Consider the following 16,477-nt stretch of genomic DNA (forward strand, 5'->3'; position numbering starts at 1 on the left):
AACATATTCTCCAATATTTTGTAACAGGTTTAAAGTTTGATTTTTCATATTTAGATTTCTAGTCCTTCTTGAATTGCATTTGTGTGTGTGTATTGTTTTACCTCTATTAAGCGAAAAGTCTGCTATCTTTTTTCTAAAGAAAGATTTTCAATTCTTTCTTCTTTTCATTATTTTCAATGAATTTTAGAGGAATGGAATAAAAAAATCTGTACTCAAAAATATTAGCAAACCCTTAAATAGCATTTAGTAGTATTGTTGTAAATGATATATATATACACACATACATTATACACACATTATACACACACACACACACACACACACACATATACACACACACATTCATACATATATATACTCATTTAATCTTCTCAACAACCTAGTCATGGATATTATTATTGTTTCCCTTTTGCATTTGGAGAAGCAGATGCGTGGATGGGTTTGAATCTTGTCAGCCAGGTTCCAGAGTATGTATTCTTCAACCAGTATACTTCCTGCCTCTATGGAAATAAAATTCTCAAAATTCCTTAAAAGGTGGTTTCACTTTCTATAGGTTCAGTATTTTATGAAGATGACTTTTTTCCTTTATATTTTAATGCCATTTCACCAGATATATCTAGATATAGGTCTTCTCTAATATATAGTTTGACACTTGATTTTTTTTTATGGAAAGACTAAAATCTCCATCTACTTAGAAAAAAATAAATTTTAATTATTACTTCTGAATTATGCTTTCTATCTCTCTTCTGGGAATATTGTTTGAAATATATAGTAGCTTCTAGAGTTGTCCTCTCTGTCTCTTCTTTTCTCCCATTGTTTTCATTTCTTTGTCCCTCCACCGAGTACCTAGTGCATCTTTCTCATTGGAATTTTCTTCACTGATTTTCCTCAATATCCACTCTGTTGTCCATATTTGCAGCTCAGGCAAACTCTCTTGATTAGTTTGTTTGTCTCCCGTGGTTGTTGATCTAATTTCACAGATGCTGAGTTCTCTTAAATCTTATTGAGAGCACCAGTCAGATATTACCTCTTGTTTCTTGCAGCAAATCTCTTTACACCGAAAATTTCCCTCTAGTTACTCAGGAACCCAGCCTCAGACTTCCCTTTAGCTTTCATTTGCCTCATACCTAGAGATTGTTGTCCTATGACCTCCAGATGATAGCTATGGTGAGAGGGCAGCCGCAGAATTGGAGGGAGAGAAGTCATCCAAATGCTGCTTTGCATAGTTCAGTTCAGCAGGTGGTGGTAGGCACACTCTGCAGCCTGATATCATCCTTGTTCCTGATCAGGGGCTGTGTGTTTGTCATGCTCTTGATACTTAACAGGGGTATTCATAGAGCTCTTGCTTACATCTTTCTGGAGCTCTGCTGGATATATGGTTGTTTCTCTGGAAGTGCAATTTGAGCAGTGTTTATACTCCTTTGGCTTCCTGCCTCAATGATGGGCAGGAAGGTGTAAACTTGGGGTAGTGGCTGCCAGACAGAGAAGGGCATAAAGAATTCTGTGACCCATTTATATCGTTCACATCATCAACCGATGAACTACACATCGCCAAGGCAAAGAAGGGGCATCGAATCCCTTTCTTTTAACTGTGTAGGGCTTTGCTTTTACCCACCATTGTTATCTTCATCCTGCCCTTGTTCATGCTAAACTGATTGTACCTTTGGAGGAAACATAAGATGTAAATCATTCTAGACCTTGGCATCCTAGCACTGACTGTGTATCCAGCTGAAGACTGGCCTGTCAATAGTTCTCTTTAACATAGTATTATAAAGTGTGGTCCCTGGACCTGTGGTTATCATCAGCATCACTTGAGGACTTGTTAGAATGGACATGATCATGCCTCACCTCTGACCTACTAAATGAAGAATTCCTTGGCTGGGGCCCAGTATCTGTGTGCCATTCAGGTGAGTCTGATGTGTTCAAATTTGAGGACCATGGCTTGAGCAAAAGCTGAAACTGCTACTCTTCCTTTTCCGATCCAAACTCACAGGCAGCTTTCTCAAAAATTACCCAAGAGATGCCCTTGAAAAGTATAAAGGCTTCATGAAGAGTTGGGTGCTCATTGAATAGTTTCTAGACTTGGTTTTTATGTTTACTTTTTATTTCATTTAATCAAAGTTTTCCAAACTGATCTGACCATAAACTTCTTTATTCCTGATAACAGCTCTTGATCCTGGCCCCTTAGCGTATCTTTCTTTTTCCCAATTCAGAACCTTTGTACTTTAAGCTCAATACCTCTCACCTCCAATTTCTATGAACTTGTTCATCACCAAGTAGATTTCTAGCTTAGCATTTCCACTGGGTCCTGGCTAAAGTCCCAGAAGGGTCATGCCTGCACTCATTCAGATCAGAGGATCAGGTTGCTAGGGTGAGAATTATAGAAAGATCGTGGACTTTGGATTCAATTTTCCATCAATAAAATGGGGGAATAATAATAATAGACAATTTACCATGCAGTAGTGATTAAAATCTTAAGTAAATAGTACATGTGAAAGATCTTTGTAAACTGCATATGCTACAAAATGTTCACTATTATTATGCAAAAAAAAAAATAAGCCATGTTTTCAGAGTCTCTGTCTCTCTGTGTGGCACATAGTAGGGGATCAGGAAATTTCAGCTTCCTTTCCAAAAGCATAGCCCCAAAGCACTAGGGCAATGCTTAGTCCTGAGGGGCCTTATTCCAGTTGACAGATAAAAATGACTGTAAATAGCACAGGCACTGTTTTATGTTCCATCTTTCTCAGTATTGATTTGTTTATCAAAAATTTTATTTATGAGGAGCACAAAAATAAACCAGTCCAAATTCTGCAGGATGTATCACAGATTCTGAATTAATGAGATCCAAATTTATGAGGGTTCTGAATTCTTACTGCCTTTTCTTACTCTTCTGTTGTTGGAAGATGGGTGGAGAGAAAGTGACTACATTACAGGACAAGGGTTCCCCTCTCCCTAGGGCTTGTAGTATACCCTATTACATTCCCTTGTCCCTCTCTCCTTCAACCCCTGATGAAGATGAATTTATCTAAGAACTAGAGTCTGGTTTCTGGAGCTGTGATATGGCTTGGGATATGGGCAGAAGGCTCTTAGTTCAGCTCCAATAATTCTATTCTATAAAATTCTTGTGACCCCAGTGTTTTGTAGCAAGAGAGTTCCTTGTGGAAAGCTTTGTGCCTTGAGGAATGAGATATTTATTTCAGAGTGGAGGGCATGAGAGAATCAGTGGTATAATTTTCTTATGTCCCTGATACGCTAGGACAATAGTTCTTAGAGTTTGGTCCCTGGACCCCGCATCATCATCATCACCAGACAAGTTGATAGAAATACAAACCCTTGACTGAAACTCTGAGAGCAGGCACAGTAGTCTGTTTAAACACACCCTCCTGTTTTTTCTGATGCATACTCAGGTTTGAGAGCTACTGATCTGGGAGAAGGACAGAACAGGGCCAGCCAGACTCCACTCTTTTGAGGGAGAATGCTGGAGCACCCATGAGGGTCCCAGCAAATGGTGATTGAACCCACATGAATAAACTGACCTTAGGTTGTTTCTCTACTTACTCTATGGCAATGGTTCTTTTTCCCAGTGGCACATTAGAATTACCTAGAGAGCATCTTAAAAATAGGCTTACCTTATCCCTGACCAACTGAAACATAATCCCTGGAGTAGTGACTGGACATCTGTTTTTAAATGCTTTCAGATGATACTGACATACACCCAGGTTTGAGATCTAATGCAGAGGGTGCCTCACTAAGAAAAAAATGTGGTTTGAGTTGTCTTTATACTTATTGTACATTTTCCATTAGAAATGTATTTTGCCTATTTATATTATAAAAATTACATACTCATAATAGAAAAAAATCTTGGAAAATATAGAAAAATTGAAAGGTGAGAGGGAAAAAAAAAGATTCATGTTTTAACTAACCAAAGGCAGTTGTCTGTATTGGCTATGTTTTCTTTCAATCTTTTTTTTTTTTTTTTTAATGTACTGTTTGAATTTTTGCCTGCATTGTGAGCATATTTAATATAGCATTTTCTGCCGATCTTTTAACTTAACATTACATCTTGGGTAGTTCTTCACATTGTTATAATTGTAAGTATGGTCTTTAATACACTTTTGTGGCAACATGACAAAAAATGGCTTTTCTCCATTTTCATATGTATATATCTCAGGACGGCATTTAGAGAGTTCTTTCTTTACAATGTCTGTATTTCAAACTTTTTGTGAAATCCTATTTCTAATGTCAGAAGCAGAAGATTAACCCTCTTTCTCTTTGAATTTCTCCTCCCGGGGTCCTAACCTGCCTTCAGCCTTTTCCTCACACCACCCCACAGGTAGATGGATGCTGAAAGACAAGATCTTATTGCAGAAAGTCAAGAGAGGAAGGCACAGAAATATTTTTTCCAGTGTTTTATAACCAACATTCTACTCGTCAACTTTAGCTGATGTTGAGTTTCTTCTAAGCCACAAGGCTATAGTTCCATAGGATGTGGTATCATTCTTAAATATACACATACATAGAGCAGCCTTGATCAGACCCATGCCTCTGTGCTTTAGAAAGAAAGAAAACAAGTGAATAAGGCAAGAAAGAGAAGGAAAGAAGCTGGGGCAAAAGGAGGGATGGAAGGACAAACTGATTGATGTTCTGGTGTGCTCAGTCAGAAATGCCAAAATCAAGCCATGTGTCCCCTTTTCCCTGCCTCTGCTTTCAACATAACCTTTCCAAAACTTTCTTCTTTGTTGCAGTTTATATATGTGTGTGTATATGTATATATATGTGTATATATATATTCATAATATATGTGTGTATATATATTCGTAGTCTTTGTTGCACAGTAATATATATCTAATATGTTGATATACTATTTACTATATATAAATAGTAGAAATATATACTTTATATATTTATAAAATATATATTATATATTTATATATAAATTTATGAAATTAGTATATATATTTTTTCCTTGACTGCTTCTACCTTCTGATTTAGCTGCTGACTTGAAATTAAGTTCAACACCATTGTTAGGTGAGCTGAAACTGCAACATTTGTCTTGTTGCTGTCATGGATGCGCCGGGTAATTCTGCCCCATCTTCTTGCAGGACATTATGGGAAGGATGCTTACCGAAGTGGAGGAGCTGATCTCCATAACTTCATCTCATCTGGATTTGTCACATTAGGAAGAGGACACACGAAGGGTACAGTGGAAACCATTTTTTACTAAAATACAGAGGTTGCCTAGGGATCCCTGATCTGAAATGTGAAGATGGTTTGGAGACCAGAGGCTTATCCAGGACAGGAATAAATAGGGCAGTTTCATTGCAGCTTGTCCTGGTGACATGCATGGCTCAGACAAGAGTGACCAAAAGGTCACAAGTGTGACTTTAGAGGGCAATAATAGACTTCCAAGAGACATCCATCCCGCTCCGCCCATGGTGTGGAGCAGGACACAAATGCCAATGGCTCCCTGTGGGAGGGGACCACAGGCAGCATGGTGGGAAACACTGCCAATGGATGTGGCAACATTTGCAAAATACTTGTTGTCCTCTTGGCTATTATTCCTTTTTTTTCTTTAAAGTCACATTTTATAAACTGATGTCAGTGTACTATACCGTGAGTTTTGAAGCCGGCATGCATGTTGAGAGTTTCAGCATCCTAAGTGTGTCTATGTAAACTCTCTATGATGTGGACACAAAGGTAGAGGTTATGAAGACCTTCAAGCTGCAATATGAAAGCTAACATGGCATTTCTGCTGAGCTGCTTTATGACCTATCTGACAGCTTGCAGAGCATCTGTGTAGGAGGTTTGGAATCCTTGATTCTGTCTTTTGTTTAAACAGAGTCCTGCTAGTATTGTGAGCATTATGTCATATCAAGAGTAACTGGCTCCCTAACTCCTCTGATTACCTTCCTAACACCTGTGTACTGTTATAGACCAACTGTGAATTCTGTTGTAGGGATGGTATATCCCTGTCTTCTGCTGAAATATGTGTCTGTTTTAAGTGAGAGTGAACAAGGAACTTTGCAATATTTTTCTTACATTCCATGCACCTACTTTTTAAATTCTCTATGTGATGTGTGTTTATCCTATATAGAAAAAAATATATGTATCTGTGTATGTATTTTCTGTTGTGTCTATTTGTGTCTAAATAAAGTTTATTGAGGATACAGGTGGCATTTGTGGCTAATAAGAATTGCAGAATCAAATTGTGAACAGAAGGGGAAATGGGCTGCACAGTTAACCAGCGAAAGACACAATCCTAATTAAACCCATATTAACTCAAACCCAGGATGGCCAGTCTTCATGTCATCTACATTGTGATAATTACCTATTTTAGTGAAACAAATCACTCTAAAAAGTAGCATTTTGAAACAGTAGTAAACATTTATCTCACATAGTTTTGTGCACGTCAGGAGTTTGGAAGCAGCTGAGCTGGGTGCTTCTGGCTTGGGGTCTCATGAGGTTACAAACAAGATGTCAGCAAGGCTGCATCATCTGATGGCTTGGCTGGGGCTGGAGGACCTGCTTCTAAGATAATTCTCTCACATGGTGCTGGCTGGTGGCAGGGGGCCTCAGTTACTCCCTATGACATTCTCTCTATGGCTATTCGTCCTCACGACATAGTGGCGGGTCTTCCTTAGACTGGGTGATCCAAGAAAGAGACAGTATCTACAATGTCTTTTATGACCAAGCCTATTGGTTACACACCATCATTTTCACAATATTCTATTGGTTACGCAAGTCAGCCCCATACAGAATGGGAGACTAATCGGGGGTGTGAATATCAAGTGCCAAGGATCATCGAGGGCCATTTTGGAAGCTGGCTACCATGCTTCTATGACCCATGGAGCAGAGCTAGGAATTTGGATCTTTCCCACAGAGCATGGCAACTCTTACTAAGGTGTCTCAACTGCAGTGTTTTCCCACTCTACCCCTTCCCCTTGTAAATGGTTCACCCTGAAACACCAGACAGTTCAATCAATCAATCTTCCTCCCTCCCTCCCTTCCTCTCTCTCTTCCTCCCTCCATCTCTCTCTCTCCCTCTCCCTCCATCCATATCTCTCTCTCTCTCTCTGTCTCTCTCTCCCCCCTTTCCTATTTACATATATCTATATCTATGTCTATGTCTATATCTATATATCTTCTAGTTCATGTATTCATTCAACAAATATTTCACGAGGCCTGCTATGTGCTAAGCAATATTTAGAAGCAAACAAAATAAGATCTGTCCTTATGGAGCTCACATGCCATTGTGGGAAGCAGACAAAATGAGTTCTTGATAATAAGTGTAAGGATAAAACCTAAAGCAGGTAAGGGGGCAGGGAGTTCTGTGGCAGGGAGTTCTTATCAGAGAAGCCCTCTTGGATAAGCTAATAATTGAGCAGAGACCTACATCCCAGGCAGAGGCAACAGGATGATCCTGAGGTAGCTTTCTTGTGATGTCAAGAAGTAGGAAGGAGGCCACTGTGAGTGCAGCAGAATAGAAGAGGCCAAGAGTAGAAGAAGATGGAATCAGAGCCACAGGGGAGCCAGATCACACATTTATCAGGCTATAAATGTAAGGCTGCCTTCAAATTAACTAGACCTCCATCAGAGCAACATAAAGATCATTCCATATCCCTACCTATTTTCTAGGTCACTGTCACCTGGTGTATCCAGGAGGCCTTACGCTGCCTGGGTGTAACCACTGTTTATTATCTCCCTCATCTTAACATTTTCTGTGGCCTCATCCAGCCCTCCTGTGCATACATAGCCTGCCCTCCCCATGTCCATAGCCCTTACCAGATCTTCTTCTCCATTCTCATCCACCCAAAGGCCTCCAAAACCTTCTCTTCCCAGGAATGTAAATTGCATGTATTTTCCTAGTTAGATAATAACTAAAGTTTCATGAGCAAAGAGACTATGGGTAGGGGAGGTGGCAGAGGGTGGGGGAGCTTTGGAAATGAAGATTCCCTTCTAATATCAGGGACGCTTTAGTTCCCACACAGCCTAGATCTTTGGAAAAGGGCCAAGCTCCATTCTCCCTTCAGAGCAAACCAAGTTCAACTCTGAATGGTACCTATAGGCAGACCAACCCCATGTAAAAACCCCATGGAAAGGGAACCATTTGGTGATCTCTAATGTGGCACCATTCTCCATCCTGCATGTTCAATCCTCTTCCATTCCTTTTTTTTTTCTATATATATTTTAGTTTGTTTGTTTGTTTTGTTTTGTTTTGTTTCAACTCCACCTACTGTCTTTCTTATCCCTCTTCCTTTATTCCTTTTTTACCCCTTTGTTTCTACATTTCGTCTAAGGCCTTCTGGTGGAACCCAGCCATTGTGTAGACCCAGTGTATCTCTCAGAACTAATGGGATAGCCCACACCTTCTTTCGAAGGTAATGCTGTTGTCCTACCAACCCACATCCCTGAATTTAACATATGTTTCTAATGAAACTGATTACCTGAGAACCAAGCATAGATGGTCCCTGTTCTAAATGGCACTGGGAGCCTTCATTGGAAGCTTAGATGACACCAGTCCGTGTTCCATTTCACAGGCCCCAGAGGCATATGGAGATAGAAGTGTACTCTAGCTTCAGTGAGGACTTTTCTAATTTCAGAAAGTTCTTGTTCTCCCTATTTTATAGGTGGAAAAACTGAAACTAGAGCAATTGAATAACTTGCCCAGGTCAACATCAAACAATACTGTTTCATTCCCAATCCATGTCTGTTTTTCAAGAGCATGCTCCCAACCACTGCACATTCTGCCTCTTGAAAATAGAAAGAGCCGAGATAGTTCATTGGTAATGGCTCAATGGGAACCACACATTGGTGAGCACTCAGTAACCAATGGCTGTCTTTATTAGAGGTACACATTTTGCAAGACAGGAAGTCATAAAAATTAGAGGGACCAGAAATTAGAGCATCAACACCATATTAGCAGGGTCTGACCTCCTAGAAAGGGAGTCACCTCTGATAATTTCTCGAGGTCTGTCTGTACCTACAGAGACCCTATTCGTTTTAGGCAGTTTGTTTAAAATCTCTCCAGCTAGGTTTTTTTTTTTTTTTTTTCCTTTGAGTCAGGTAGAAGTCTCCACACATCAATATTGTTAATTCCAATGACTTCCACTAGTGCATCCCAAGCCACACCAGACCTTAGTCCTTATAGGGGTAATGGCAGCAAATGCACCTAAGCAGTTTGCAGGGTGATTGTGATGTGCTGGTTCCTGTTCCCACTCTTCTGGTATTTTCCATTGTTCACTAGGTTCTTTACATCATTCCAGGAGCCAGGTAGTGTGTGTGTATGCGCGCATGCACGTGTGTGTGTGTGCGTGTGTGTGTGTGACAAAGAGAGACAGAGACAGAGCCAGAGAGAGCCAGAGAGATAGAGAGAGAGAGGAATTCCTGAAGCCATTGCTAAAAGGTAGGCACTGCAAAGTGATTGCCCCTTTGTAGGAGGCAGATACTATTGCCCATCTAATCGTTCATTTTGTGTAAGCACATTTGGTGAGCACCTGCTCTGTGTCAGCCACTGTTCTAGGTACTGAGGATACAGCAGAAAAATTTACATGCCATTAATAGATGATAGAAATGAAAGAACGAAAGAAAGAAGGAAGGAAGGAAGGAAGGAAGTTAAGAACTAAGATGGAGTTAAGAACTATGGAGCAAAGTGATAGAGGGAAATGGAGAGAAGAGTTCAAGTTTTTAAAAGAGCATCCAGAAGACTTCAGAAAAATTTGACATATGAGCAAAGATTGAAGGAGGTAAAGGATCAAGTCAGCTGGATTCCTGTGGAAGGGTCTCCCAGGCCAAGAGAACAGTGGTACATTGCCCACCTGGCTTGCATGGGGACAACTGTGAGACTAGAGCAAATGGAGCTGGGTGTGAGCGGTAGGAGTTGAGGTCAGAGTGGGGCTGGATCTTGACCATACTGGGCCCAGAATCTGGTTTCCACTCTGCTCGAGGTGAAAAACAAAATGTTTTGACCTGGGGATTAGGAAGATGGAAGTCTGTAGGAGGGGCAGGGTTTAGGCAGAGGTTGGGGGTGAGGTGAATTCACTCTAGCTTCATAGTAAGTTTTAGATGCTTATTAATCATCCATGTGGAAATGTCAAGTTCAGGGGAGAGGCCCTGGCTGGGGATATAAATGTAGGAGTTTCCAGCCAAGAGACTGGGTGAGATCAGCAAAGGAGTGAATGCTACTTCCCAGGTTAGCAAAGGCTTCAGAAAGAAGCCATTGAACACCCCAACATGGAGAAGTTTGGGAGATGAGGCGGGATCTACAGAGGAGACTAGTCAAGTATGGGCAGCCAGGGAGCAAGAAAACCATGGCAGTGTGAGTCTTGAAAATTAAGTGGAAAAACAAATGAGTGTTTCCAAGGGAGAGAATGATCTGCTCTTATGATGTATAGAGAGGTCCAATGAGATGAAGCCTAGAAGTGACCACTGTATGTGACCTAGTAACATGGAGGTCATTGATGAGCTCAGCAACCACAGTTTGGAGGCTGGACAACACGCCTGTCAAGATGAATGCAAGAGAGGATGAATAATGTCTGGGATGTGCTTCTGTATGATCTGGGCAAACTGAGTAATGAGAAGAGGAGGGCTCATTATGCTCACCTCTCTATTTTGGGCTGTTTGAAATGTTCTATAATATAAAGTAGAAAAGATTTTTTTAAAATAAGAGAATGGAAGAAGAGGAACAGGAGATTGCAGGTATAGCCTTTAGAGTCTTAATATGAAGGAGAGTAGAGGATGAGGGCAGTAGCTGGAAGGGAGTATGATGTAGAGAAGTTTTTGTTTATTTTTAAGATGGGAGAAATTATAGTATATTTGTATAGGAATGATCCAGTAATAAAGGGAAAATCGATTATGCAGGGAGTGGGGTGGTATTTCAGAAGTGACGTCCTTGATAGATGAGAGCAAATGGAATCCACCATCCAGGTGGAGGGGCTGGCCTTATAGTCATAGGTGCAAGGCAGAGTATATGGCCACAGATGCATGCCAGGTAGATACACGTGATCATTGCTCAGTGATTTAAGAAGCAAGGTCATCAGCTCTGAGTGAGGGTTAGGGTGACCAACCATCCCAGTTTTCCCAGGACTGTTGAAGTTTTAGCACAGAAAGGCCTCTGTCCTTAGAAACCCCTCAGCAATGGGTAAATGGGAACAGTTGGTCACCCTAGTGACGATGTCTGAGAAGGCCCAGCCAGTCCAATTTCAGAGTATCTTTCTCACCTATCTCTAGCGCTCATAGTGGAATGAAGACACTACTGCTTTGAGCTGATACCTGCAAAGCCTCAAGGCACTCAGAGGCCTTAGGACTTCTCTAAGAGTACCTGGAAGGTGGAGAAAATGCCAGAATGAAAGAAGTTGCTGCCCAGACCCCATAGAAAGATCCTGAAAATAATGTCTTTATTCTGTGTAAATGATGCTCCCTGGGTACTATTCTGGATATGGCCAATCCCACTGCCTGGCCAGACTCTCCATGGGCCTGAAGGAGAAAATAAGGGAGGAGCATAAATGTGGAGGCATCAGATCAGGTGCTGAGATCGAAGCTGGAAAAGTGACCATCCTAATGCCTATTTAGAAGTCTCAGAAGCACAGGGAGTTGCAGAGGTGGCATCTCACCTGCTCAAGCACCCAAATCTAAGGAGGCAGAGCAGTGGTCCAGAAGAAGGTGCTGGGCCCAGGGTGCCTACTCCCTGCAAAGAGGATGAAGCAAAGATGGGGTCTGACATTCAGAAAACATACAGGTGTTAGCCAATGATGAGTTTTGGTAAATGATCTACCAGGAATAAGAGGGCATGGCAAGGAAAAGCAAGGGCCAGAGCCTTTTGGTCTGTGTGAATGGTGGGAGCTTTTTGTAATGACAAGGTCTAAGGGATAACCATGGGAATGGGTAGCTGGCTGCATAAAAGGGAGAAGTAATTAAAACTGAGATCGGAGACCTGCTTCAGCTTCTTCAGGTTCACATGGGCTATGGATATCCCAAACAGCACTTTCCTTCTTGGTGTTTTCCCTCAGCCCCTTTCCGAGTCCCACTGCTCGTCCAAGCCCCATGTGTCCTCTGGGCCTATGCTCACCTCTCCCACCAGCCCATTTGTCTGTTTGCCATGGCTGTATGTGATACAGGGTTTGAAATTAGGTCTCCTCTTTCATAAAAGAAAGAATGGGCGCATAGGCTTCTACAAAACTGTAGGCTTTCATTCCCACACCAGGATTTAAGTGAGATCTTTCAGACCACTCTGTGGATGTGGCAAGGAGACCCCTGAGACATTGACTAAAGAAATCCAGCTTAGATATTTTCATACTCTGGGGAGCCAGAGGAGTGAGTGGGTTTGACTAAACCAAGGTGTTCAAAGGCTGGACTCCGGATAAAATGCAGAACTCAGAAGGCGTCTGGTCTCCATGGCAACAGTGAGCCATGAAGCAAGAGAGAAGGAAGGCAGGGTCTGGCTTGCTTGAAATTAGCCTCTGAGAATTCAGTACCACCTGGGAGCATTCTTTCCTGTACCTCTCCATAGGCCAGGGGTAGGCGGGAAGGAGTGGGAAGAGAACAGAGAACTCAGGTTCTGGGCTGAGGACACCAAAACTCTAAGCCATCCACTGATCGTTCTGATCTGCACATGTGGGACATCTCCCTTTGTCAGCTCTGTGCCTGCTCACTCCTGATTAATGGCTGAATTTTGAGAACAAAGTATTGACTCGGTGTGCTCAGATTTACTAACAGTATTTTGCATGCTTCAGGCTGTCCCTAAGCCTTACACTTAGGAAAATATGTGGCAGCAGTGTGATTACATATTTTGTTAGAGTCTACCTCACCCTGTGGCTAATTGGTTAAAATTCATTGCATCGGAAACAAAGATGGGTCTGCATGAATGTTGAATTCGATGCTTACCCTGTGAATCCATTGCTCAATGTAACTGCTGTTCAAACAAAATAAATAAAAGGAAATATGGCAAAACAAGGCCCCGTGCAATACCTTCGAGAGTTTCTCAGTTGGATACTTTTGTTTATGACTTCAGCCATTTTGATTAAAGGCAGGTATTATACAAACCCTCTTATCCCTTTTCCCATATTGGTCCTCCAACAAGGATACCCATAACCCCTCAGGAAGCAGAAAGGGTGCTATGACACTCCTCAATCTGACCCAGGACCCTATCTCTACCTACATTAGTTATGGCAGCAGTTTAACCTTGCAGTTCCATCTGAGGAGCATGGGGCCTGGGCCCACTTGCTGAGCTACCCGAGAGTCCACCTCTGAGGTTCGAACACCCAGTTTGCCCCTGGGAAACCCACTCAAGGCCTGAGGAAGTCGGTCCACAAGTTTCCCGTCTTTCTTTGATTCATTTCATTCTAATGGCAGTGCTTGGGTAGAAATGGCACATTGATAGGTGATGTGGTATCTAAGTTGTCACTCAGCTCTCACTACCTGGGTAAATGGTGGCACAGAGAAACATTCCCATCCATCAAGCCATTTGCTGAGTGCTGAACCATATGTGTCTCTGTTTAATGCTTGTTCATGGGCCTGTTGCCACTGGCCTTTATAGGGTGTTGGGCCAGTCCACTGGGACAATATGCAGGGCTGATGTGAGGAGAGAGTTAGCACAAGGCAGAGGAAGAGGGTCAAGATGCACTATAAGTCTCCTTGTCTTGGGAAGTATCAACCCTTACCTGTAGAGTATATATGGATGTTGTCCTCAAAAGAGGAGTAACTTGGGTACAGATAGCTGTCCCATAGGCTCTAGCAGTGGGGCAAGAGAGAAGTCTTTTTGGTACGCTGAGATCAGGAAACATTCCACAATCTTAAGCTTCTGCCAGCCCAACTCTCCTTTTCCTCAGGCAGAAGAAGGAGGCACACAGGACGTGTTTAGTGCTTTTAGTCTTGGTGGTCTCTTTAAATCCTCCTTGGTAGAGGACAGAGGATCAAGTTCTGTTTTCCCAGAGGTTGATTTGCCTAGCCAGAGGTCTAGCAGCTTGGAGCTGTGCTCTTGTTTTCCAGTTGCTTACTAGTGCCAGATCTGAGCTCTTGCCATGACCCATCATGGTTCAAGTTGGCCCCAGGGGCAGATTTGTGACTAGTACAGTCTCTTCCTGGCACTAATTTTGGCATTGACTGGTCATCCAAGTTGAGGATCTCCCCTTCCCATGAGCCAGCTCTTGTATTTGGCTTCCCTCATTCTCTGCTGCTGACTGCCAAGAGTCTCAGAAACACTGATAGCAAAGCTATGTAGCTGTCAAGTCCTGGGAAGGTGGTAGGAATGCTATCTCTATACCAGCTAGAGTCTGTGGCCAGGTAAAGATGGCCTCTCAGTCAATAGTTGCCAGGATTTTGTGGTGACTTAGAAGTGCGATAGAATGCTGATATTCTCAGGTTCTCAGGACTCCACTCTCTGGAACATAAGCATATATTCTGTGTCTCTGCTTTGTGCAGATTATGTATGTGACAGAGTAAAGAAATCCAGGTCCTTTCTATCTGGAGTCATGGAGTTAGTCTCAGTCTTACTCCCTTACAAATAGTGATATAAACTTCCCTCATTAGATGGTTATAGAAAAAGAAAAATGGTGAGACGAGGAGGGTCATTGGAGTCAAATATGCTCATTCATTCCTGGCTCCACAACTTACTAGCTATGTGACCTTGACCTCTATGACATTTACATATAAAATAAGGTAGTAGTAACACCTACCTCACAGGGCTGGTGTGGAATTGTATGAGACAATGCATGCACCAGAGCACTAAGCACTCAAACAATGGTAGCTTTTTATATCATTCATAGCTTCAGAGTACTGTGGAATCATGATTCAAAGGATAATGCCAGGGCTAGCAGCATGAGCATCCCCTGGAAGCTAGTGAGAAATGCAGGCTCTTGGGCCTACTGAATCAGAATCTGCCTTTTAACAAGATCTTCAGGTAATTTCTATGGACATTTAAGTTTGAGAAACACTGCTATAGAAGAATTTTTGCTTCAAGTGTGGTCCTTCAATGGTCTTCAAGGTCATTTTCATTTCTGAGATTCATTTAATATGTACCCAAGAAGGTAAGAAATAATTTGAGAAGGAATACTGAGCCCTGAGGGGTAATGCAAATAGAGCTCCTAAGATTCCAGTGACCTGTCTCAGATGTCAGAATCAAGGAGTTTTGTCCATTTCAATAAAACATAAGTGTTAGTTGAGCAAAGATGAGTAAAACCATGCCTGCCTTCTAGAAGCCACGTAGTACAGTTCCTGCCAAGCAAATATAAAGTGCTATGAAGTAGATCCAGAGAAGAGTGGAAGGAGTTTAAAGGAGGAAAATATTGCCTCTGAATGGCAGAGTCCTGAATGGCCTCCTACAGGAGGCAAAAGTTGAGGTGGTCCTTGCAGGCAGTAAAGACAAGCCAAGAGTGAGTCAGGGTGGGCATTTCAGGTGGGGTGCCTCCTGAACAAAGGCATAGAAGTGGAAATGCCTATGTGACGTGGGCACAAAATGCCTTTAGGGGTTACAAGAAAGTGATGGGGCCATAAGAAACCTGTAGGACGTCAGCAGGAAATGAAACTAGAAAGGTGAGTTGGAGGCAGTGTCCTGAATCCTTTCCGGCAGACAATATAGGCTGAGTTCAAAATCCTAGTTGATTATCACTATCCATACCCTCTCCACCTTTCTATTCTTCTGTCTTTAAAAATAAAACTAAGAAGCAAAACAAATGCAAAAAAAGCTGGCCTGTGTACGAGGCTGACTCCACTGGCAGAAATGGACATAGCAAACTTATGGTCAAGTCTCCCCCACCACACACACATACCACCAAGAGTGTCCTCTCTTACATGAATCACGATGTAGCTCAGGCTGTAGAGCTGAAAGGAGTCAAGTGGCCTCATGAGTTCAGTGCTCAGTGGAGACTCAGCTATGCCCCAGCCATGGTTTTTCTGACTTGATATTGATATTGATACTGTGTCAGGCTTCAGTTTCCTCCTGTAAATCAGAGCATTGAAGATAAATAATACCCTTAATTATCTGATATTCTGGGATGGTTTCAGAAAAAGACACCTCCTAAATGTAGAACTACTGCATAGAATAAGGTAGGCAGCTTTTTCTCTCAGAGTTTAAATACCCCTATGTATTCTCAGAGTGGCCTATTTGGCTCACACTCTAAGATACTTTAAGATACTTGCAAGAAGACCCTCCAGACATGTGCATAATGCTAGAGAGAGGTGGTTTTTTTCCTGAAGTTAACAGCAGATCATCCATAGTTTATACCAGAATGTTCCTCCTCCAGCAATGCATAAATGAGCACCTTGGGTTCAGAGGGCCAGAATTTATAAAGTATTCATTCCTTCAATAGGATTGATGTTAGATTCTTATGCTCTTCATCTGCTTACCAGTGAATCATTATGCTTTTGCTCTGGGAGAGTAATTTTGGGGGAGCATAATGATATTTTAGATTATTACTATGAACAATTGAACACAGATGCCTGAACTCTGAATTTATTCAGCTGAAATAAATGGGGCCGTGGCATG

At 42.0% G+C, this 16,477-nt stretch overlaps 1 protein-coding gene across 1 annotated transcript in view; it reads left to right on the forward strand.

Annotated features, from left to right (window-relative positions):
* SHISA6 (shisa family member 6) overlaps positions 1 to 16,477 on the forward strand; it is a gene marked incomplete at its 5' end in the record, with an annotated part of 271,566 nt that overhangs the window by 124,865 nt on the left and 130,224 nt on the right. Inside the window, one exon of the mRNA XM_011359132.1 lies at positions 5,103 to 5,198. Within this exon, the coding sequence (XP_011357434.1) occupies positions 5,103 to 5,198 (96 nt within the window). The remainder of the gene's footprint in view (positions 1 to 5,102; positions 5,199 to 16,477) is intronic.

Source organism: Pteropus vampyrus, unplaced genomic scaffold, assembly GCF_000151845.1.
Source record: "Pteropus vampyrus isolate Shadow unplaced genomic scaffold, Pvam_2.0 Scaffold44, whole genome shotgun sequence".
In the NCBI taxonomy this organism is placed as follows: Eukaryota; Metazoa; Chordata; class Mammalia; order Chiroptera; family Pteropodidae; genus Pteropus; species Pteropus vampyrus.